Raw genomic sequence first — 26,801 nt, forward strand, 5'->3', positions numbered from 1 at the left:
TTGCAATAAAAACAGGGATGTGTAGTTCACACATATTACAATTGTAGTGTGGGCAGGCACTTACATCTACAATCAACTTTAGGAAAAAGAGTTGCGTGAAAAAGGAGGTGGACAGATACACGCGGGCAAGAGACACAAACAACGCATGGCTGGAACATTTTTATATGTATATTGTATAGTGAATGGGCACTTATAGAAGAATTATAGGCAAAACGTTTTTTCTCCCCATTTTAGATACAGTAAGGGAGGGTTACCCTGTAAGTATTTTCCATGTCCCTTTGCGAAAGATTTCCCTTCACTTCTTGTCCCAAAGCCACACAAGTGGGAGGAAATTCCTGCAAATTAATGGAACCCCCCAGGTCACCAGAACCAGTGTCCCCATTGGAAAATTTCCCCTCTATTACTTTTCTGGTGACAACCCAAAAGTTTGAGATTTTGTTACTTTCACCGAAAAAGGTAAACAGGACAAATAGAGAATCTCCCTAATGGGGGCACAGACAGCAATAAAAACAGATAGGAATTCCAATACCTCTCCACTCTATACAAAACAAAGTTTTGCCTTTAGTTCTACTTTAAAGCCAACTATAGATAAGGGGCCCAACCCAAAAAAAAAAAAAAAATTATAGGAATGCACAGAAACATATGGAAACAATGCACTGATGGAACATTATGTATGTTGGAGTGTGAACGGGCTCTTAGAACTACAATCAGCTATAAGTAAAGAGCCTCAGGGGAAAAGAAAAAAAAAACAAAACAAACAGACATGCATGGGAGCAGACATGGAAACAATGCACTGCTGGGAACATATTGCCTCGTTTCCACTGAGCGGATCGGTTCGGGTCGGTACAGTTTGGAAGGCCTAGAATGATCCGGTGTTCTGCCGAGAAAGTTCCGCTCGGCGTATAAGTTCCCCCCTCTACTGCGCAGTAGGTATCGGCGGAAATAGCCGAAGCAGAACAGCTGAAAATCAGCTGTACACGGCGCCTGTAAGAGGGCCCCTCGCTGCGCTCGCCACGCTTCGGGCACGGCCTCGCTGCGCTCGGCACTTTTAGATTCCCCCTCTAGGTCCACTTGGATGGTGGGGAAGGAACCTGGACCTAGGGCGCAGGCGCCGTGTACAGCTGATTGAAGCATATGAGCTTCGGCTATCTTCGGCGGCTGAGAGTAGTATGTACTGCGCAGGCGCTGCGCCTGCGCAGTACAGGGGGGGGGGGAACTTATCCGCCGAGGGAACATTCTCGGCAAGACACCGGCCTATTCAGGTGAGCGTTTCCACTGCAAGTCGGACCGACAGGGGCCATACGTGGGTTTAGAAAAAATGCCTAGCATGGCGTCACACGTCCAATCAGTGGAATGTATCGTAGCTCCGCCCTTAACGAACCGTACCATTTTCTATGGCCCCACAACTGAAGCAGGACCGAGAATGGTGCGGTTCAGTTGTATGGGCCGCTTTCATAATGGAAACACTCAAAATAGCGCACCAAAACCGATCCGCTCAGTGGAGACGAGGCATAAGTGTATTGTACTGAGAATGGGTCCTTAGATTTAAAAATCCACTAAAGGTAAAGGGGCCTCCCCACTGATTACTGATGAATGGATGGTTCACCCTTCTGCATGGAAACAATGCACAGAAACAAGATGCACTGCACACCTTTCTATGGAGTTGTAGTGTGAATGGGCCCTTAAATCTACTATAGATAAAAGGGCCCACCCCATTGATTACTGATGCATGGATGGTTCAGAGTACAGATGACTGGATGGCTCACCATTCTGTATGGTAAAAAGGAATGTACAGAAACAAGATTCACCATGTGCATATTTTATGTGCATAATATAATTGGGCCCTCGGGTCTACAATGAAACTAAGAGGGTAGTTAAAGGGCCCACCCCGCCTATTACAGATGAATGGATGGTTCACACTCCTGCATGGGAGAGAAAAAAAAAAGAAATGCATAGAAGATGCACACCTTTCTATGGGTGTTGTGTGAATAGGCCCTTAGCTCTACAATCAACTAAAGGCAGTTAAAGGGCCCGCCCCATTGATTACTGATGAATGGATGGCTCACCTTTCTGCATAGAAAGAAATGAGTGTACAGAAACAAGATACACTGAGTGCACATTCTTAGGAGTCGCAGTGTAAGGGCCATAAGATCTACAATCAACTATATGTAAAGGGCATAATAAAAATTGCAAGCACGTTTGTATGCATGTCATAGTGTGAACACTCAGATCTACAATCTACTACGGGCAAGTTAAGGGCCCACCCCCCTCCACGGGCAAGTCCCTTACAACAACTTATAGTACGGGGATATGCAGTCAGAGGACCTCCAGCTGTTGCAGGACTACAACTCCCACGAGGCATAGCAAGACTGGCAGCCACAAGCATGACACCCAGAGGCATGATGGGACTTGTAGTTTTGCAACAACTGGAGGTCCTCTAATTGCACATCCCTGTTATGGTGGTAGGAGGATATTGGATAAGATGGTATTAGATACAAGGGCTGTACTTGGTTGACTCTTCCCATCACTGCTGGGAGATTCTAAAGGTTGTACAACCAGATTGTAAGGTGTGTGTGTGTGGTCGCCTGTAGGAGGGGGGGAGGAGTTCAGGATCCGCACACCAGAAATCTGATTGGCTGCTCCAATACAATGCGGCCGCTCAGCTCTCCATCCAGCACCACGTGCGTGGGGGGTGTGTCACGTGGTCCCGGGCTGGTTGCTATGGGAGATGGCGGGCCTATAAACAATAACAGCGGTCGCCCCTAGCAACCCCCCCCCCCCTCATGTGCGGGTCAGAGGAGGCGGCCCGCCCGGCCTGTAGGGAAGGCCCGTCCCCCGGAAGCCGCTCCGCTCTTTGTTCTGCGGCCTCGTGGTGCCGGGCAGGCGGAGAGGAGGGGGGGGGGTGAGGGCCGCACGGCATGCCGGGATATCCCGCGCTCTCTCTCTGGGTCTCACCTGCTTCGGGCTCGGCGCTGCTCTCGGCGGGCTCGGGGCTCAGGCAGTCGCGGCACACGGAGTGCAGGCAGGGCAGCAGCTGCGGCTCCCGCTCGGCGCTCAGTCGGGCCTGGCACACCCCGCAGTTCTCCAGAGACTCCGGTCCGTCCGCCTCGGCCCCGCCGCTCTCCCCGTTATTGGTAGTGGCGGTCGCAGCAGCGGCGGCGGAGACTGAGGCGGCCGCGCTCCTCTTCTCACGGGTGGCGGAGGCCGACATGGTGTGTCCTCGGGCGGGCGGTATAGGGCGAGGGGGCGGCTGGTTCTCCGGCTGGCGGATGGATACGGGCGAAGCACCTCTTCCTCACACAGAACCGCGCGGAAAGAAGAATCCCCCCAACACACCGACCGGAGGAACAATCAATAAAGAGTGCGTGCCCTCACGGCGTGATGGCGTCACACGGACGGGAAAAGGGGGCGGGGACATGGCTCCAAGGGCGCCAAGTGCGCGGCAAGCTGGCTGAGGGGCCGGAACTACTTTCTGATCCTCAATTCCCTCCGCGCATCACAGAGCCGCATCACTCCAGTCACAGGACAGAGCGCGCCCTTTTCTGTGTGACTGGAAGAAGGCCGTGTTATTCACTGATTAATACTGTACACCCCAATCACTGATCAATACTGTGTACACCCCAATCATTGATCAATACTATATACACCCCAATCACTGATCAATACTGTGTACACCCCAATCACTGATCAATACTATATACACCCCAATCACTGATCAATACTATATACACCCCAATCATTGATCAATACTGTGTACACCCCAATCACTGATCAATACTGTGTACACCCCAATCACTGATCAATACTGTGTACACCCCAATCACTGATCAATACTGTGTACACCCCAATCACTGATCAATACTGTGTACACCCCAATCACTGGTCATTACTGTGTACACCCCAATCACTGATCAATACTGTACACATCAATCACTGATCAATATTGTGTACACCCCAATCACTGATCAATACTGTGTACACCCCAATCATTGATCAATACTGTGTACACCCCAATCACTGATCAATACTGTGTACACCCCAATCACTGGTCATTACTGTGTACACCCCAATCACTGATCAATACTGTACACATCAATCACTGATCAATATTGTGTACACCCCAATCACTGATCAATACTGTGTACACTCCAATCACTGATCAATACTGTGTACACCCCAATCACTGATCAATACTATATACACCCCAATCACTGATCAATACTGTGTACACCCCAATCACTGGTCATTACTGTGTACACCCCAATCACTGATCAATACTGTGCACACCACAATCACTGATCAGTACTGTGTACACCCCAATCACTGGTCAATACTGTGTACACCCCAATCACTGATCATTACTGTGTACACCCCAATCACTGATCATTACTGTGTACACCCCAATCACTGATCATTACTGTGTACACCCCAATCACTGATCAATACTGTGTATAACCCAATCAATACTGTGTACACCCCAATCACTGATCAGTACTGTGTACACCCCAATCACTGATCAGTACTATGTAAACCCCAATCACTGATCAATATTGTGTATACCCCAATCAATACTGTGTACACCCCAATCACTGATCAATACTGTGTACACCCCAATCACTGATCAATACTGTGCACACCCCAATCACTGATCAATACTATGTACACCCCAATCACTGATCATTACTGTGTACACTCCAATCACTGATCAATACTGTGTACACCCCAATCACTGATCAATACTGTGTACACCCCAATCACTGATCAATATTGTGTACACCCCAATCACTGAACAATACTGTGTACACCCCAATCACTGATCAATACTGTGTACACCCCAATCACTGATCAATACTGTGCACACCACAATCACTGATCAATACTATGTACACCCCAATCAATACTGTGTACACCCCAATCACTGATCAATACTTTGTACACCCCAATCGCTGATCAATACTGTGTACACCCCAATCACTGATCAATACTGTGTACACCCCAATCACTGATCAATACTGTGTACACCCCTATCACTGATCAATACTGTGTACACCCCAATCACTGATCAATACTGTGTACACCCCAATCACTGATCAATACTGTGCACACCACAATCACTGATCAATACTATGTACACCCCAATCAATACTGTGTACACCCCAATCACTGATCAATACTTTGTACACCCCAATCGCTGATCAATACTGTGTACACCCCAATCACTGATCAATACTGTGTACACCCCAATCACTGATCAATACTGTGTACACCCCTATCACTGATCAATACTGTGTACACCCCAATCACTGATCAATACTGTGTACACCCCAATCACTGATCAATGCTATGTACACCCCAATCACTGATCAATACTGTGTACACCCCAATCACTGATCCCTACATTCTGTGCACAACACACTCCTGATCCCTGCATTCTGAGCATAATACACTGGTGAACCCTGCATTCTCTGCATAAGGCACTCCTAAACCCTACACTCTCTTGTAATACTTATTTTATTTTTGTACGGAGTAAAAATATTTTATAAAACAAAAAAGTCGGTCATACTGTCTTTTTATGGGGGGGGTGTGGTGATCTTTGACTTCATTAGTGTTGTTCAAGTAGATCTCCATCTCTTAAAGGTTGTCTTCTCCTGCTCTTGAGGAACCCTGGTTGAGAAACGTTGCTCTATAGTGCCCTCCTTTCAGTTCATTCACCCAAAATTGAAAAATTGTGTGAGCACTGGATAGGGGATATCTTCTCTCTGGACCGGGAGACCTGGGAAGACTGTTTGGAACAGGGACCAAAACTTGTAATTTCCACTAATGAAATCAAATTTCTTCACCGGGTGTACTTTACTCCCTCAAGGCTCCACTAAGTGTTCCCTGAACAAGACCCTCACTGTCCCCGTTATAGACTCCAACTGGAATCGTACTTGCATATGTTCTGGGATTTCCCTTCTATTGTGTCCTATTGGAAGGCTATCTTTGATGAGATACAGTAAATCTTGGGTTACAACTTACCAAATCGCCCACTGCTTCTTTGGCCCTTTTAGGGATTCCAGATGATGAGCAGCGCTCCCATCATTCTAAACTACTAATATCATATCTCCTTTATTATGCTAAGAAATTCTGATGAGATGGTTGTCCTCAGTCCCACCTGAAGTGTCCTCTTGGGAGGTTAAGGTGAACGTGGCTCTTCCATTTAAATGAGATGCCCGTGGAAATATGAAAAAGTATGGTCCCCCTGGACCCTGATCTGAAAAGTTTCCCATTATGACAAAGTCGGTTTCTTTGGGTAGTATTGCATATACTGTACTCATGATTGGTATAACTAACTTTGTTTCACTGTCTACTGCGGTGGTCATGTTTGCCTGTCAAGATAGGCTATGTGTGTATGTTCCCTTATCTAACATTGTACTGAACTTTGGTTAGTATTTATTATGCTGTATTGCTTATTTGGAAATAAAGCACCTCTGTAAAAAAAAAATCTCGTATTGTGTCAAAATTTTTGTGAAACATCGCTCCAATCTTCCGGTTCCTGTATGAGGGGCTTTCCCTCAGCACACTGACCCGGGGGGGGGGGGGGGGGTGGGTGGCACGTGCCTGGCACCACCACCATTCACAGAGCGCCTTTTATCTTTTCAATAAATATAAGACATTCGTGATTGGAAGAAACTTCTATCCCATTCAACCATAGAATGCTTTCCTGACGGCTCCATGTCAGCACAGCTGGGTATGGGCTCCACGCCCCCCATGCCTCCAGGGCTTAACTCATATAAATTTGAGCCCACCTACAGCCTCTGCGTTCTTCTTTTTTCCTCCTATGCACAGGACCTAGGTGTGCTCCTCTACCTGGTCTAAAGGTCCGTCCATGTGTGGATTAGACTGGACGTAGTCCCTGGTGTCTCGGCTAAATGACCCATAATCCAGGGAGCCCCGCTGCTGGTCCTTGGGGCAGCTATTTATCGGGGCTAACAGCCTTGTCTGGGGTCCGCTGGGTCCATGTAAAGTGGGCAGTGGTGTTGGCAGAGTCTCCCCTATGCACTCGCGCTGTGCCGGTGTTTACGGTCGGATGACGGAGGTTGGGTGAGCTAAATTTGAAAAATGCTTTGTATCCAAATGAATGCTGCATTGCTGGGTATTGTGGTGCCTTGCTCCCTGCAGCCTCTATGCATAGCCTGAGCTCCTCCACAGTACTCTGCATAACAGGTACTCAAAAGTAATACTTTGTCTGTTCACACATGGCAATAACCTGCTGGTGGCTTCTCATGTTTGCTTTGCTATTGTGCCAACCCCCTAAAAAGACCAGCATTTCCAGAGAAGGTAGAGGAGTCACCTGTGGATGACTACTGGAGCCAGCTATGACCTGTTGAGATATGGGATATCCTTTTATATTTCTATGTGCTCTCCAGTTTTTCACCAAAAAAAAGGGGGGAGAAGCATGTTTATGATGTCTACAATTCCCTTGGTTTGTGTACATTACAGAATATTATTGTAATTCTGTTGAAAATTCCTACCTTTTTGATACTGTTCTGACCAAATGTTTTCATTATGTCCTGATTCCTGGCAGGGCAAGGTTTAGCTCATGAACCACCTGGTGAATCAGGGCTGTAGATGGAGGCTTCAGTCTCCCTCTAGCAGTGGTTAATCCTTTAGGGTTTGTTTACTAAGCAAACTTTTTTACTGCATTCAATTATTTCGCAAAACCCTGTGGAAAGGTTATCTATTGGTAATTACCAGTCTCAGAGCAAACAGCCCTCTTCAGATTCTTCAATAAAGACGACGTGGATGAACATGGCTGTATGAGTCTTGCTTTTATATGGTTATATGTTTTGGCAATGACCAGTCTAATAGCCTTCCCAGGCAAATCAGCCTCTTCAGACTCTCCAAAGGGGAAGATGTGGAGGAACATGACTGTGTGAATCTTGCTTTGATTAAGCAACCAGAGATGAGGATGATGGTACCTAACAGGTTGTCTTATTTATTAAACAAGTGGCCAATACACTCAAAGGAGTTATTCCCACTTACCCTGTGAAGGGGTTTAATTCTCTGACAAGGAGCAGTCTCACAGCTTTCCCAAGCAAAACATCCCTATTCACACTCTATAAGAGGAATACACGGATGGGCATGACAGTATGTATCCCACTGGCTCAAGCAGCCAAGGATAAGGATGACACATAATAGGATGTCACATTCAATAAACACAGTAATACACTCTAAAGGAGTGGTTTCTGCTCACCCTTTGAAAGGGTTATCTGCTCTGGCAATGAGAAGCTGCCTAGGTGAAACCAGGTGAAACAGACCATTTTCCAAATTTCCGGATGGACATGACTGCATAATTCTGCTTTATTCAAGCAACCAAGAATAAGGATGATGACACCTAACAGGTTGTCACATTCATTAATCTTGTGGTCAATACACTCGAAAGGAGTGTTTCCACTCACCCTGTGAAAGGATTACCGAGCAGTCTCCAAGCCTTCCCAGGCAAGCAATCGGCTTCAGATTCTTCCAAAGAGAAGACAGACGAGCATGCCTGCAAGAATGTTGCCTTGTTCAAGCAACCAAGGATAAAGATGACGACAACACCTAACCGGTTGTCACATTCATTAAGCTTGTGGTCAATACACTCTAAAGGATTTGTTTCCACACACTCTGTGAAAGGATCATATATGGTGCCAATGAGTAGTCTCAGAACCTCCTCAGGCAAATTAACCCTTGTCAGCTTCTTCCCAAGTAGAGATGAATGAACATGTGATTCCTACTTTGTTCAGGCAAGCTGTGATTAAGATGATGGTGACCAAGTTGTCACAATTAAGCATATGGTCAAGATACTCTAAAGAAATTGCTGAATTCATCTTCTGCAAGGGCCATCCATTCTGGCAATGTCCAGTCTTCTATCCATGGCCTTCTCAAGCCAAGCAATCCTTTTCAGTCTCTTCTGAACAGGAAGATGAGGACGACCTTTGTCCAGATTGGTAAGGTTGGTGAAATGCCTTTAAATAGAAGTAAAGTTTTGGAAGTATTTGGTACCTCCAGAGGACAGCTTGACAATTCCCTTATGTTGGATGGATCAAGTGCTCGTTCTACAAGATTGGAGTACGTTGTCATAGCAGGATGTGAAAGTTATGCCCTTTTGAACTGAAAGATGTCCAGGGGTTGGAATCACCCCTCTGGTCAGTGTGGGTCCCTTTTGGGATTGGCCATATACATGTCCATACCATGAGAATATGTGGCCTTCAAGGACAAAAGCTATCACTGCATTTTTCTTGATTGTAGAAGGTCAAGCCTAAATTTAATAGTGGTCAGTTTGGCTTCCTGCCTCAAGATGAATGTCTGCTGAGTTAAAGGAGACTGAAAAACTCAAGGGTCAGTTTCCACCCTCACTCTCACTCCAGAGAGGTTAGCTTCTGCATTTCTGGCTGGGAGTCCAGGAAAAACTGGGAAGCCAACGCATAAACCAAGAAGTCAGTAAAGAGTACCATGTCAGGATGCTTTGTTATTTTGGGATTGTGCCTCCTAAATACATGCCTTAGGGGCACTATGTGGCTCCTCTGTGGACATAGGTACGGCTTTGGTGATTGACACGTGGTCCATTAAGGTAAGCATTTTAGGCCATATTTGGAGATCTTTCATCCTTCACGTCTCAGACTAAGCCAAAGAAATCGCCTCTCTCCAGCAGCTCAGGTAGGCTCAGTTTAACTCTCGCTCCCATTCAAGTCGGGTTTCTGGATCAGTGGCCTAAACTTGTGGTTGAAGAAACTAAATTGTCTGCAATGTTCCAGGGTAAGCCTCTCCCGGTAAATTGTAAAGTGCAACGACTGTAGCCTACATCTTGAAACAAGGCTCAGTCTCTTCCTTCTGAAGGAGGTTTCTCTAATTCTAGAATCTGCCCAAGTCAATCTTCTGCAGCTATCTGCGGCCTATGTGCCTGGTCAGAAGAATCTTCAGGCAAACTATTTGTCCAGGACAAGTCTGGACGACAATGAATGGTCCAGACTACTGCGAGTCTTTCGAGAACCAACAGAGCTTGGAATTTTTCTTCCAGAGGTAGACCGCTCACATCCCCAGTCAACACCAAGTTGCTGAAGTTCCATTCCAGAGCCCAGAATCCGCAAGCAATCAGGGTGGAGGTGCTGACGGTGACAGCTTATGCCTTTCTGCTGCTCCCTCTGATTCTCAGCTTCCAGCTGAGGCTGTGGCAGGGGAAGATGACAGTTCTGGTGATGATCCCAGATTGGCCAAAGGGGTCTTGGTACCCCTTGCTCATCCTTATAAGTGTCAAGGATTGACTCCCTCTGTATGTAAGCTCAAATCTTCTCCAAAGTCCAATTCATCCAGCATCCGACAGGCTCAGGCTGATGGCCTGGGTCTAGAGAGGCAGAGGCTAATGGATTTTGAATGCTCTGTGAAGATTGTAAATACTCTTACGAAAACAAAAAAAGGACAGCGCTAACCTCGCCTATAGTAGAATATGGCATAAATTCCCAGTATTATTGCTGATCAAGATTTTATGCTGGACTCTTCAGAAGTCTGTTTTGAAATGCCTGCAGGCGTGGCTTTATTTAGGTCTATGCGTAAGTATGCTATAGGCACACATTTCGGCTATCTCTGCCTTCACCGGCATACAGTGGGCATCCAACACTTAATTATACTGTTTTTCAAGATGCAATTTGGTTGAAACTTTTTTTCAAATTTTTTCCGCAAAATTGGATCTCCCATTGCTGTTGGACGTTATTGCACTAGATGCCTTCAATCACCCTGTGGTACCTCTCACTGAAAACTGCTTTTACTAGTGGCAATAACATCAGCCAGAAGAGAGTCAGCATTGGTGGCCTTGAGGTTTAAAGAACCCATACTCGCATACTTCCCAGACAGGGTGGTACTCATGCCAATGCTCAAATTTTGAGCCTGAACTGACCTTCAGAGTCCATATCACACAAGAGGTTGTCCTCCTACGTTCCTTTGGGGAGTACTCAAGAAATTAGCCCATTGGATGTGGGCCAAGCTTTAAAATGTTTAATCAAGGTGACTTCTGCCATCAAGAAGTCAGAGCATCTGTTTGTCATTCCAGGTGGAACACATAATGATTTTACGGCTTCCAGCATGATTATTGCCTCTTGGTTGGTAAAGTTCATCTCCTTGGCCTAGAAGTTGAAAGGGTTGGCCGTGCCAGGAGAATCACTACAGCCTTCACTAGAAGGGTCTCGACCTTGGGAGTGGCAGCAGGCTGAGTGCCTGACACTATCTGGAAGGCAGCTACGTGGGCACCAAAATATTCATATTCATGGCTTAAAGGGGTTGTAAAGGTAAGATTTTTTTTTTTTTAAAATAACAAACATGTTATACTTACCTTCACTGTGCAGCTCGTTCTGCACAGAGTGGCCCCGAACCTGGTCTTCTGGGGTCCCTCGGCGGCTGTTTCAGCTCCTCCCCGCAAGCATTCACCACCTTAATGCGAGCTCCCTCGCATAGTGGTGAGTGCTTGCGGGTGCGCTCCCGTGATACAGCCGGCGGCTATAGCCGCTCGCTGTATCACTCAGCCCCGCCCCCCGGCGCGCCGCGTCATCGGATGTGATTGACAGCAGCGCGAGCCAATGGCTGCGCTGCTTTCAATCCATCCACTGCAGCCAATCAGCGACCAGGCTGAGCTGCAATGAAGATGACGAGAACGAGCAGCGAAGATTCGAGGCGTCAGGTAAGTAAAACGGGGGGCTGGGGGCGGCGGTATTGTCAAAAGTTTCTTCACCTTAATGCATAGAATGCATTAAGGTGAAAACATTTTTACCTTTACAACCCCTTTAATGACGGTTGAGTTTGGCAGAGGCATCCTGGCTTCTGTTTTTTTAGTCAGAATTGAGGAGTGTGTAGCATTATCCCTCCCCTGTTTTGGCTAGTTAGTTCCCAGCTGTGCTGACATGGAGCCGTCAGGAAAACTGAAAATTGAATTCAAATACTTACTGTATTTTCCTTTCCTGACGAGCTCCATGGCAGCACAGATCCCACCCAGCTTGGTAGGACTAGTTACAGAACGCAGAGGCTGTAGGTGGGCTCAAATTTATATGAGTTAAGTCCTGGAGGCATGGGGGGGGGGGGGGGGGGGGGCGGAGCCTATACCCAGCTGTGCTGCCATGGAAAGGAAAATTACGGTAAGTATTTGAATTAAATTTTACGTTTTTGTAAAATGGACAGTGTGCAGAGGGGAAGCTGCTTGGCACAGAATCCACAAGATCGCAGCTGTCACTGTAGTAGTGCTGAGTACTACAATGATTGTCAGCTTCTCCAGCGCCCCATCAGGTATGACATACCCATACTTACATTGTGCCAAGCTGAACCAATAGAACTATGTAATACAGATCATACCTTGAGCTCAACATTAAATATACTATATTACCAAAAGCATTGGGACACCTGCCTTTACACGAACATGAACTTTAATGGCATCCCAGTCTTATGCCCCGTACACATGGTTGGATTTTCCGACAGAAAATGTTCGATGGGAGCTTGTTGTCGGAAATTCCAACCGTATGTATGCTCCATCGGACATTTTCCATCGGAATTTCCGTCACACAAAATTTGAGCTCTGGATCTCAAATTTTCCGACAACAAAATCCCTTGTCGTAAATTCCGATCGTGTGTACACAATTCCGACACACAAAGTTCCACGCATGCTCGGAATCAAGCAGAAGAACTGCACTGGCTGTTGAACTTCATTTTTCTCGGCTTGTCGTACGTGTTGTAAGTCACCGCGTTCTTGAGGTTCGGAATTTCCGACAAGATTTGTGTGACCGTGTGTATGCAAGACAAGTTTGAGCCAACATCCGTCGGAAAAAATCCATGGATTTTGTTGTCGGAATGTCCGATCGTTTTTACAGGGCATTAGTCCGTAGGGTACAATATTGAGTTGGCCCACCCTTTGCAGCTATAACAGCTTCAACTGTTCTGGGAAGGCCGTCCACAAGGTTTAGGAGTGTGTCTATGGGAATGTTTGACCATTCATCCAGGAGTGCATTTGTGAGGTCAGGCACTGATGTTGGACAAGAAGGCCTGGCTCGCAATTATTTTTAAACAATTTTGCATAATTAAAATATTCTGTGATTTTATTTGCTTTACCATAGTGACTTATTGTTTCTGGGCACTTTAAAATCCCCATCTCCCATAGTCTCCCCCTCAGGAGAGGCATGGAAAATACCCTTTCTATAACTTTAACCTTACCCAGGGGATCATGCCAGAATTAAAAAAAAAAAAACTCCCCCACCTACTACTCACAAGTCCATCTAGTTCCACCAACAAAATGGAAAAAAAATGCCGGCCAGAACCACCTCTGGAGGGAGTCTATTCCACATTTTCACAGCTCTTACTGTGTTGACCTTAAAGTGAATAACTCAACACCAAGTTCACTTTATGGATCCCTGATGTATTTGTACATGTTGATCATATCCCCCCCTAATCTCCTCTTCTCAAGAGGGAAAAGATTCAGTTCCTCTAATCTTTCCTCAAAGCTGAGCTCCTCTATGCCTCTTATCAGTTTGGTTGCTCTTCTCTGCACTTTCTCCAGTTCCCCGATATCCTTTTTGAGAACTGGTGCCCAAAACGGAACTGCATATTCCAGATGAGGTCTTACTAATGATTTGTACAGGGGGGCAAAATGATATCTCTCTCTCTGGAGTCCATACATTTCCTAATACAAGAAAGGGCTTTGCTCGCTTTGGAAACCGCAGCTTGGCACTGCATTCCATTATTGAGCTTATGATCTACCAAAACTTCCAGTTCCTTCTCCACTATGGATCCCCCAGTTGTACTCCCCCTAGTATGTATGATGCATGCATATTCTTAGCCCCCAAGTGCATAACTTTACATTTATCAACATTAAACCTCATTTGCCACATAGTTGCCCAATTAGACAGTGCAGAGGTTGGCTTGTAAATTGGAGACATCCTGTAAGGACGTTATTCCACTGCATAGCTTGGTGTCATCTGCAAAGACTGAAATGGTACTTTTCACCCCAGACCCGATATCATTTATAAATGTATTAAAACAGTAAGGGTCCCAACACTGAACCTTGGGGTACACCACTGATAACCTTAGACCATTTAGAGCAAGAATCATTAACCACTACTCTCTGAATTCATTTTTTTAGACAGTTTTCTATCCATTTACAATTTGATCTTTCCAAGCCTGTAGACTTTACCATACACATGAGCCATGTGTGGGGAACTGTATCAAATGCTTTTGCAAAATTCAAGTATACCTTGTCCACAGCCACCTCTCTGTCCATGTATACCTCGTCCACAGCCACCCCTCTGTCCATGTATACCTCGTCCACAGCCACCCCTCTGTCCTTGTATACCTTGTCCACAGCCACCCCTCTGTCCAAGGTTTTGCTCACCTTTTCATAAAAAGAAATCAGCTTTGTTTGACAACTTCTGTCTTTCATTAATCCATGCTCGCTACTGCCTAAAATATTTTTTTCCAGCAAGAACTCATCTATGTGGTCTTTTATTAACCTCTTCCCGCCCACGCCATAGCCGAAAGACGGCTACAGCGTGGGCCAAAATTGACAGGAGTGCATCCATGTATGTCCTCCTGTGCATGAGCTGCCTGTGCGCCCTCTGCCCCTTATCACATGATCAGCTGTCAGCCAATGACAGCTGATCACGTGATGTAAACAGAGCCGGTAATCGGCTTTTTTTTCCCTCTCTGTAAGCACGAGGAGAAAAAAAAATGCCTATTACCGTCTCGAGTAAACGGGACATCGGTCTCACACACTCCAGACCCACTGCTGTTAAGCAGTGCCCACCAGTGCCACCTACCAGTGCATATTAGCAGTGTCACCAATTAATGCCCACCAGTGCCACCTATCAGTGCCCATCAGTGCCTCATCAGTGCCACCTATCAATGCCCACCAGTGCCGCATTATCAGTGTCCATTAGTGCAGCCTCATTAGCGCACATCAATGAAGGAGAAAAATGACCTATTTGCAAAATGTTATAACAAACTATGAACACTTTTTTTTTTTCCTGCCTTTTTTTGTTTGTTTAGCAAAAAACAAAAACCCCAGTGGTGATTAAATACCACCAAAAAAAGCTCTATTTGTGTGAAAAAAAAATTAGCATGGGCAGGAAGGGGTTTTAAGTGCCCAGTAGGCAAGTGGTTAAACTCTCCAGTATCTTTCCGACTATAGAAGTTAAACTGGTCTATGGTAACTTTGAAAAGACTTTGATCCCTTTCTTAAATAGAGGCACCACATTGGCCTTACACCAATCCAGTGGTACTATTGCAGTCATTAACGAGTCCCTAAAAATGAGAAACAATGGCTTTGAAATGGAGGAATGCATTCCTCTTGCCGTCACTTGTCTCAAGCGGCAAGTAAGAATTCTTTAATGCCAGAGGATTTAGAATGGGATGTCCCACAAGCTAATATAGACGTTTGATAGTCAGGTGTCCACAAACATATATATATATATATATATATATATATATATATATATATATATATATATATATATATATATATATATATATATATATATATATGTAGCGCTGGTAGATTTTCAATCTACTGCTTATAGGTAAATTTAGTGGGTTATCTGTTATACATAGTCAGATTTGCCTCTGTTCCAGCTTGGCTGAGTTGCATGTAGTTTCACACTGTACCTGTGGGTGTTGTTGTCATCATGGGTCGGTGTTGGAAAGGCAACACGTTGAAGCGTATGAGTGCTCCTCTGTCCCCGGGGATAACTCGGTGGAGGTGGTCCTCCGAGTTGCATTCTGGGAGAGAGTATTTATGGGACAGACGCCATGTTTTAGGTTTCTTTTCCTTCCGCCTGCTGGCCCTCCTGGCCGACAGGTATGTGCTAGGAGTACTACCTCGTGGTCCTCCGATCGGGAGGCCCACGTCGCTGCGGCGTGTGGGTGGGCCCAGAGGTCTGTCTGGGGCCTACCACAGCAGCAGAGGAATGGTCCTGTGCTGTCTGTCCTACGGGAAGAAGCTGGACAACTGAGAAGATCCCAGGGGAGGACCCGTCATGGAAGGATCATGCAGAGTGCTGGTCTGGAGAGGGGCTTGGTGCCTCAGTTGGAGGACGCATCCTAAAGTAATCCTACCGCATAGTACTGCCGGGTTGGCTTAAAGGTTCTAGTGCTGTGTTTGCTATGCATCGTAAACCATTACATCCTGTGGCAGAGGATCGTACGGGTTTTGTTCCAATCAAGTCTGTGGCAGAGACTTTTGTTCGTGCTGCATACTGGCTGCTAGGTTAGTGAGGGAAACCTATCCAGGCGGGCAAAGATTTAACTCTACAGAGAAAGTATATTCATCTACAAGTTTCAATTCCAAATACTACACTAAGAAAAGGTATTTGAACTTCCCTGCAACTCTCCTTCTACCTCTTTCCTGCTACTTCCTTCAATCTACATTTATTAAAGCATTGGAAAAGATACCCAAGTGTCCGGTGCCTACATTGTTTGGTGTTAAACTCAACGGGACCCTAGACCCGGTTCTGGTGAAATAGAGGTAACGAAGGTGACGGTAACAGCCCGCTATAAACCAGCAGCTCTACTGTGAGTTATTGCTACATATATTTAGGCATTACATTATTTTTCAGTTTTGCAAATAACAAAATACAAACAACACCTGGAAGGAGTAAAGAAACATGGCGTAGTGTAAGAAAAGGAGATAGTAAGTGTATCTACAGCAAGGTGGCAGCACAAAAAAGACCGTAACATAGCATCTGGTTATTTTTAATCTTGAACACAGGACACTTGAAATACTCTATATAACAGCTGGGATTTTTGAGGTGCCAATAACTTTAGTCGTAATCACATACTAAAATTCAATCACTTTATTCATATATTTCATATTAATAAGTAAGGAAAATATATATAGACATATTAAAAACATGGAAATAATTAACGTTTGATATCCACATAGTAGATTCATTACAGTTGCCTGTCATGGTGTAGCAATCCTGACATGTTTCACCACTTCGTAGGCTTCCTCAGGGGATATGTGCTACCACACCAAAGTTGGCACTTGGTTACATTAACACTGAATCTGCAGGGATTGTTCAAACAAGGGTTCAAATCTGAATTTCACATCAGGCAGGAGGAAGAGAAAGGTTTCCCACCCCATGGGCAAATGGAGAAGCTGTTATACAGTTATCCGCATGTGGGGGGGGGCAATCAAAGCAGGCAAGGGGGCTTTGGTATGGCCTGAACACAGACCCACCAAGAGATCAAACTTTGAAACAGCCCTCAATAAGGGAGTCCAGTCGGAAGGATACTTTCAAGAAGGATGAAAAAGCTTTCAATGCTTTGTGCACTGGTGCGCAGTCATGTTGGAACAGGAAGGGGCCATCCCCAAACCGTTCCCACAACGTTGGGAGCATGCAATTGTCCAAAATGTCTTGGTATGCTACTGCAGCTGCTGACTATTAATTTTAGCATGACCTCACAAATGCTCTTCTGGAAGAATGGTCAAACATTCCCATAGACACACTCCTAAACCTTGTGGACAGCCTTCCCAGAAGTGTTGAAGCTGTTATAGCTGCAAAGGATGGATCAACTCAATATTGAACCCTACGGACTAAGACTGGGATGCCATTAAAGTTCATGTGCGTGTAAAGGCAGGTGTCCCAATACTTTTGACACGACAGTGTACACGTTTACACTGTAATAAACATTAATAAACTGTTGATACACTGTTACACTGTTAATAAACGTCATATGAACCATACATCAAAGTTGTAGTTTTTTGGACACCGGTGCTCCTTCTATCCTACCCAGATAGTACAATCCCACGGATCCACACCTTCTCAGCATAAAGGGGAATGTGAGTGATAGAATTTGCCCAGCTGAAATGGACACAAACTTCTTTATAGTATACCTGCTCTGGTCTTTTGAAGTATTTTTTGCTGGGAGAAAATGCTCTTGTCTTTAAGGGTCAAAGCTTTTCTAGTTTATGGAGGGCAAGATGGCCCCCACTCGACTTTATGCCCTTGGAGGACCGAAGCGACATCTGACGCCATGTCCTCCTCTAGGCCTTGAAGGGTCTTTTTTTTGTAAGTAAATGTAAAATGTCATTATTTTTTTTGCTTTTAAGTCCAAATGTAAGATGTGAGATCTTTTTGACCCCAGATCTCACAATAAAGAGGACCTGTCATGCTTATTTCTATTACAAGGGATGTTTACACTCCTTCTAATAGGAATAAAAGTGATCAAAATTTTTTGTTTTAAAGTAACAGTGTAAAAATCAAAAATAAAAAGTAAAATAAATAAGAAAAAAAATAAAATAATTTAAAGTGCCCCATAACTCCGAGCTCGCGCACAGAAGCGAGCCCATACGTAAGTTGCACCCACATAAGTAAACAGTGTTCAAACCACGCATGTGAGGTATTGCCACGATCATAAAAGCGAGAGCAATAATTCTAGCACTAGATCCCCACTGTAACTCTAAACAGGTAACCTGTAAAAAGTTTTAAAGCGTGACCTATGGAGATTTTTAAGCACTTTAATTTGTCAACATTCCACGAGTGTGTGCAATTTTAAAGCATGATATGTTAGGTATCTATTTACTCACCGTAACATCATCTTTCTCATTATACCAAATTGGGCTAATTTTCCCGTTTTTTTTAACTCATGAAAGTGTATTTTTTCCCCAAAAAATTGCGTTTTAACCACTTCAATACAGGTCACTTAGACACCTTCCTGCCCAGACCAACTTTCAGCTTTCAGCGCTGTCGCAGTTTGAATGACAATTGCGCGGTCATGCTACACTGTAACCAAACTAAATTTTATCATTTTGTTCCCACAAATAGAGCTTTCTTTTGGTGGTATTTGATCACCTCTGCGGTTTTTATTTTTTGCTCAACAAATAAAAAAAGACCGAAAATTTTGAAAAAAATAAAAGTTTTGCTTTTGTTTCTGTTAAAAAAAATTGTAAATAAGTAAGTTTTCTCTTTCACTGATGGGCACTGATAAAGCGGCACTGACAGGCACTGATACGGCGGCACCGATGAGGTGGCACCAATGAGCGGGCACTGATGGGCACTGACGATGGGCACTGATATGCGGCATTGATGGGCACTGGTAGGCGGCACTGATGGGTGGCACTGATGGGTGGCACTGGGTGGCACTGATGGGCACTGATGGGCGACACTGATGGGCAATGAAAGGCGGCACTGCTGGGCACTGCTGGGCACTGATAGGGTGGCGCTGATAGGCGGCACTGATAGGCGGCACTGCTGGGCACTGATGGGCACTGATAGGCAGCACTGATGGGCACTGATACGTGGCACTGATGGGCACTGATACGCGGCACTGATATGAGGCACTGATGGGCATCCCTGGTGGCACTGGCTGTGGTAGGCATTGAAGTGGGCACTGACTGGCAGCTGCCTGGGCACAGATTGGCAGCTGCCTGGGCACACAGTGGCATTTCCCTGGTGGTCTAGGGACATACCTGGTAATCCAGTGTGGATCGCTTCCCTGGTGGTCCTGGGCGGCTTCCCTGGTGGTCCTGGGTAGACCCTAGGGGGGGCTGTGCTGATAAACAATCAGCACAGACCCCCCCTGTCAGGAGAGCAGCCGATCGGCTCTCCTCTACTCGCGTCTGTCAGACGCGAGTGAGGAAAAGCCGATCACCGGCTCTTCCTATTTACATCGTGATCAGCCGTGATTGGACACGGCTGATCACGTGGTATAGAGTCTCCGTCGGAGACTCTTTACCTAGATCGGTGTTGCAGGGTGTCAGACTGACACCCCGCAACAACGATCGCCGCGATGCGCACCCCCGGGGGCGCACAGCGGCTCGATATTCCTGATCACGTCATATGACGTCCGATCAGGAATATCAAACCACTTTGCCGCCGTCATTCTGTAATAAGGCGGGCGGCAAGTGGTTAAAGACCACTGTGCAAATACAGCGTGACATAAAATATTGCAACAACCGCCATTTTATTCTCCATTCACTTCCGAGTTATCTATCATTTTTGGTTCCCATCACTCAAGACCAAAATGAGGCTTGGGATACTCTTTTGGTATTGCCGCCATTTTGGTGGTGACGTCCAATAGAGGACCTTGTCAGCTTCCTCGGGCCCCATTTTGTTGGCGTCATAAGATGCAAAATGCTCAGTCCCATTCTCTTGCTGCGGTGTCCCCATACGGCGATTACAACAGCAGGATTTAATATTATATTACGGAACGTATTGAATTTTTAAGATTAGTCTAATTGTGCTTTTGGATATTCTCTGTCTAATTAGCATAGCGGAGCACGGCCTAGAGCACATTGTCTGACTTACATTCACATTGAGGCTTGAGTCACAAATCAAAGTGAGGCTTGAATTGCAAGCCATGGGCGCCATCTTTACTAACCGGAAGTGATCTGTTTATGTTTTTTTGGCTGACATGGAGCTGGCCCTCATTTGTGGTGATTATTTACCTTATAAATACGCAGTGGCTGCAGTGGACCAGCACCCCAGAGGATGCATTATTAGGACGAAACGTCGGGACGGGCTCTGCTGATGCCACTGCTTTGCTTTGATTTTATCCAAATGCTTTTAATGTCTTCTCAAATGAGAGTGACCATTTTATCATTCTTTCAAATAAATGTTTTACTCTTAAACGGAATCACACTATGTGGCCCAATTTTTTCTCCTTTTGCCATATGCCATATTGAGAGGAACCACTCACGAATTCTGGTCACTATCTCTATGGTGGATACCCACTGATGTCAAAATTGTCACGGATCCCTATCTGATTTGGTTTACATTGGAAGTTGTGGTTGCTGTACCTCCTTGGGTGTGCTACACCAAAAGCTCGGTTGACTCATCAGGCATATGCCTAGTTGGGTTCAACCTGTCTGGTAAGCCTCTTTCCTTACGGTGGTGGATTATCTACAGACAACCAGTTCACACAGATTCACAGTCACGATATTTGATGTCATATATGGACTATACGCACTTTATATGCACTAACATGGTTTATGTTATTTTATCACTATTGCTGTGTAATTTTACTGTTGTGTTTTGCACATTTATTTACCATATCTACTTTATATTGGGATAATTTTTCTGCCTATTCCATCCTCATTAGCGCTGCACTATACTACTTTATTTGTTTACTCGTTCACAGATTATCTGATGTGCTGGCAGCTACCAACATTTGTATAAGACAGCGCATTTTTTTTTTTTACATTTTTTGTATACGATGCTTTAAAATTTTTCACAGGTTACATGTTTAGAGTTACAGAGGAGGTCTAGTGCTAGAATTATTGCTCTCACTCTAATGCCCTGCACACACAGGATAGGATTTTCTGACAACAAAATCCATGTTTTTTTTCCAACGGATGTTGGCTCAAACTTGTCTTGCATACACACAGTCACGCAAATCTTGGCGGAAATTCCGAAAGTCAAGAACTCAGTGACATACAACACGTATGGCGAGCCGAGAAAAATGAAGTTCAATAGCCAGCGCGGCTCTTCTGCTTGATTCCGAGCATGCATGGAACTTTGTGCGTCAGAGTTGTGTACACACGATCGGAATTTACGACAATGAATTTTGTTGTTGGAAAATTTGAGATCCAATGGAAAATGTCCGATGGAGCCTACACACGGTCGGAATTTCCGACAACAAGCTCCCATCGAACATTTTCCGTTGAAAAATCCTATCGCGTGCACGGGGCATAACAATCGCGGCGCATGTAACCTGTGTTTATCTGGCTCGGTTACTAGCCAGTGCCTCACCAGCCACCCATCTCACCACACATCCCTGAGTATAGAGTAGGAAGCCATTGGGTAAAAACTGTAGTATGTTTTAGTTTTAAAACACAAATGAAAATGCAAAGGAAAAAAAAAAAAAAGATACTGCCATCCATTTGGCCAAACAGGACATTAAAAAAGCCTTCACAGTAGGCAGCTTCCTTCCTCTATCGTAGATGGAAGGACTAGGCCTTTCTCTGACATTTGTTATGTACAAGTTTAAAATAGTATGCTAGAAAAATTACTTAGAACCCCCAAACATATATATATATATATACTGTATGGGATGGGATCAAACAAGAATTGCATAAAATTAATATAATATAAAATATGAATAATGATGACCATGATACATATTAAAATCAACATAAGTTAAGACCCACCCCCTAATGGACGAACAAAGATCAAAAAAAAAAAAAAAAAAGGAAGGAAAGATCATAATGCTTGAAATTGATTACTGGGATGTTAAAGTCAAAGCTCATAATTCAGATATGCAAAACCTAGAAGTTTATGTGGTTAACCCCAATACCCAAATATCTTAATACCACCAAACATAATGTGTGATCTTACATATTGGGACTAGGCTTTATTCAAAAAGGCATTTATATCCCATTCTGCATTAATCCCCCAAGGTTGGTAAGATTGGAGTTCGTATATCCAATATGTTTCGAGTTGTGAAACCCCTCTGGTTAACGCCCCACCTCTCCATGGGGGGATGTAGCTGTCAATCCGCAAGAAGCTGGTACCTTCAGGGTTAAGATCATGATGTTCCCTGTAGTGTCTTGGGACCGTATGTTTAATGTCTCCACTTTTTATTTTGGCGATATGCTCCCCTACTCTAATTGAAAAGGTACGGGTGGTACGTCCAATATATTGCTTCCCACATGGACATGTTATCAGATAGACAACATATCTTGAGGCACAAGTGTGGAAACCTTTTATCTGGTAGACGCGATTGGTGACAGTGGAGCTAAATTCCAATGTTTTGGACATGCCACTTATATTGTGGCAGCATACAACACATTTTTTGCAAGGATAATACCCTTTCAGATTATGAAAGAAGGAAGGGCGAACAGGAGGGTTAATTATATTTGGAGCGATTTTACTTTGTAATGAGGGTACTTCCCTAAATGTGACTTTAGCATGTTCAGGTATTAAAGGGCGTAACACCTTATCCATTTTCAGGACATCCCAATGTCTGTTCAGTATAGTTTTGATATCCTTATGTTGTACTGAATATGAAGTTTGAATGGCCCATTTATAAGAATTATCTCGATCTTTAGGTGGACGATCCAACAACAAAGAACTCCTATCAGTCTCTAAAACTTCCTGGTATTGTGAGTGTACAGACATTGGGTCATACCCCTTATCCAGAAACTTTTTTGACAAGATCAAAGCCTGTTTTTTAAAAGTCTCTGTGTCCTTACAATTCCTACGAAGTCTTAAGAATTGACTTCTTGGGACGATCAATGGGAATAAATCAATTTCTGTCAGTTGGCTTAAAAAACGTTTGAAACTGGAAACGTCCAAAATTAATCGTGATTTCTATATCCAAAAATTGTACCTGAAATTGTACCTGAGTGGAACTAAGTTTGTAGGTCAAGGAAATTCCTCGATCGTTGGAATTCAATGTGGAAAGGAAGGACTTTAGAGATTCAGGGCTGCTGTCCCACAGGAGGAGGATGTCGTCTATGTACCTGGCTCATAGTACCAGGGAAGAACCACCCTCATGATAGACGACATCCTCCTCCCACTTGGCCATGAACAGATTGGCGAGGCTGGAGGCAAACTTTGCCCCCATAGCCACGCCTCTCTGTTGAATAATATTTTTTAAAGCATCACCTATGGAGATTTATAAGTACTGAAGTTTGGCGCCATTCCACAAGTGTGTGCAATTTTAAAGCGTGACATGTTAGGTATCTATTCACTCGGCGTAACATCATCTTTCACAATATACAAAAAAAAAATCAGGCAACAACCATCATTTTATTCCACAGGGTGTCTGCTAAAATTATATATAATTATTATATATTGTTTTTAAGGTAATTTACTATATTTTCAAAATCTGTACTCAAGCAGGTGGCTTAACGGACAAATTGCTAGAGTTTGAAGTTATAACTTCCAACCAGTAATTTCACAGTAAATAGATAAATAATAAATTATTATGTTATGACATATAGCATAATAATATATGATTTAGCTTGTACCTTTTCAACACAATCCGTTTCTCCCTCTTAACTGTGTGAGAAAAACATGGGATTGTGGGTAAATCTTATACACATAAACCCATGCTTTTTCCTTCTAGTTAAGAGGGCTGGGCTGGAAGGGAGTATTTGTCTTTTAGACACACGCCCCCTTCTATGACACTGCAGTGAGAGGCGTACCTCCACTGCAGCATTTTTATTGGACAGATGGGACCAATGATACTTTACCATTGGTCTATGACTCCAAGCTGTTCATTGAGCTCAGTGCTTCTGACAAGAAGTGAGGAGAGGCACTGTGAGCTCATCCTCAATCTGCTGCAAACAGAGTGTTCCAGCTTGTATTTAAAGTGGCCGCTCTGTATGTAGCTTCTGACAGGCTGTGCAAGGAGCCCCATATCTCCGGAACCATAGATCGTAGGCGCCCCATATCTCCGGAACCATAGATCATAGGAGTCCCGTATCTCCGGAACCATAGATCATAGGAGCCCCGTATCTCCGGAACCATAGATTGTAGGAGCCCCGTATCTCCGGAACCATAGATCATAGAAGCCCCGTATCTCCGGAACCATAGATCATAGAAGCCCCGTATCTCTGGAACCAGTTGTGGGGTAGGAATTAGGCTACATATCCCCCAAATTTGGGGTCTCTATGACCCCCAGGTTGCTGAGCTATGACCCTCGATTTTTTTTTCTTATGTTCATGGCCCTGCCTCACCTGCCTCACCTGACTACACATCCCAGTTATACTGTGTAGTACATAGGAACCAGGTGAGTTTGTAATCCTTCTTTTTTCAGTTCTACACAACGACTGGGAGAAAACAAAAATGAAAGACAAGAGACAACAAACAAAAAATAGCAAGCACTTTTTCAAAGAAGGCCTACATTTAAAGAAAAAAAAAAGAATCACTTAACCACTTGCCCCCTGGAAGTTTATTTACCCCCCTTCATGACCAGGCCATTTTTTGCGATATGGCACTGCGTTACTTTAACTGACAATTGCGCGGGGGCATGCGACGCTGCACCCAAACAAAATCAATGTCCTTTTTTTCCCACAAATAGAGCTTAATTTCGGTTGTATTTGATCACCATGATGAACCATAAACAAAAGAATCAACTAACAATTTTGGGGAAAAAAAATAATTTTTTTAATTTCTGCTATAAAACATATGACTAAAAAAAAAAAAAAAGGAAAAAAGGATGTGAAAATCGAATTTCTTCATAAATTTAGACCAAATTGTATACAGCTATTGTTAAAAATAAATTCCCATTAAGAGTATATTGATTGGTTTGTGCAAAAGTTATAGCATCTACAAACTCTACGATTTTTTTTTTTTAATTAGTGATGGTGGCGATCAGCAACTTATATTGCTGCGGTATTGCGGTGGACGGTCTGACACTAACTGACACTTTTTGGGGACCAGTGACACTAATACAGTGATCAGTGCTAAAAATATGCATTGTCACTGTACTGACACTGGCTGGAAAGGGGTTAAACATCAGGGGCGATCAAAGGGTTAACTGTGTGCCTAGCCAGTGGTTTCGTGTACAGTTGGGGGAGGTGTTTTTACTAGGGGGAAGACACCTTCCTTACAGACAGAAAGGCAATCTACCTTGTTTACATAGGCAGACTGCCGTTCTCCCGCAATACCGAATGATCGGCGGTTGCTGGTGGACATCAAGTCCACGGCACCCATAGATCAGTTCCCGCTCAGAAGCGGGCCTGCGGCGGCGCCCGTGCGCGCCCTAGACCCTAGAGTGTTGGATCACGTACTAGGTACGTTATCTGGCACAGCAGTGCCACCTTGCAGAAGTAGAAGTTATACGGAGGCAAGTGGTTAAAGGGATTTATTTATACATTGAGGCCTGGTTCACACCTATGCAGGTTGCAGTTTGCATATTGCAGGTGTATTTTGCGTTTTTCAGAGCAGAAACGCTCAAAAGCAACATGCATAGATGGGGATTGAGCCTAAAAATGGGTGGAAGATGTAACATGTTCCGTGCCACCTATCAGTGCCACAGATGGGCACTGATAGGTGGCACTGATGACACTGATGGGTGGCATTGCTGGGCATCACATGTTATATAATGGTGCCAGTCAGTGCCCATTTGTGGGCACTGATTGGGCATAATTTGCACATGTGGATGGCCATGGGGTACATACCTGGCCATCCACATGTTGCCCCCTTCCCTGGGGGTCCTGGCGGCTGTCAGACTGACACACTGCACCACCGATCGCTGCGAAGCACGCCCCCACAGGCGCGCGGTGGCTGTTATCCTGAAGGACGTGATATGACGCCCAGTCAGGATAACTGAACCACCGCCCAGCCGTCATTTTGCTCTAGCCTGGGCGGAAAGTGGTTAAAGTGAACTTATCCTTTAAGCTTTGACAATAAAACCTAAAATCTGATTGGTTTCTATGCAGAGCTGCACCAGATTTTGCATCCTCCAGTTTTAGTAAACCAACCCCCATTGTGTCTATTATGCTTTGTCAGAACTATTGGGGTTAAAAAAAGAATTTCTAAGGCCTATATATTTTTCTTTCATATATGATTTCATGGGCATCTTAGAAGCAATTTTGTGCTGTTTGTTAAGAGGTTAACATAAGTTCAGAGCTGATGAATAGAATCCTTTGCCAGAGAGTTTTATTTTCAAGGCATCATTTTATAGTCTACCAGGTTGTAAATTTGTGAATTCCAGACAGCTAGACAAGATAAGGAACCAGCTATGAGGCCTGTGTTTGTTATAATGAGATTGATGACTCATGTTTTAAGGGAACAATGCACTAAGAGCGTATATATATATTTTTTCCCTTTCTCTTTTCTCTCATAACTGAGGAAAAGGGGCTT

The 26,801-nt window shown here is 44.4% G+C and overlaps 1 protein-coding gene across 2 annotated transcripts in view; it reads right to left on the minus strand.

Annotated features, from left to right (window-relative positions):
* Positions 1-3,407, minus strand: part of TRIM28 (tripartite motif containing 28) — a 38,453-nt gene extending 35,046 nt beyond the window's left edge. For both annotated transcript variants that reach the window (XM_073603577.1, XM_073603576.1), the window contains exon 1: positions 2,956-3,407. In XM_073603577.1, coding sequence (XP_073459678.1) covers positions 2,956-3,211 — 256 coding nt within the window. In that variant the 5' untranslated portion in view covers positions 3,212-3,407. The remainder of the gene's footprint in view (positions 1-2,955) is intronic.
* Between the last annotated feature and the right edge of the window lie 23,394 nt (positions 3,408-26,801).

The sequence above is a fragment of the Aquarana catesbeiana genome, linkage group LG10 (assembly GCF_042186555.1).
Source record: "Aquarana catesbeiana isolate 2022-GZ linkage group LG10, ASM4218655v1, whole genome shotgun sequence".
Classification (NCBI taxonomy): Eukaryota; Metazoa; Chordata; class Amphibia; order Anura; family Ranidae; genus Aquarana; species Aquarana catesbeiana.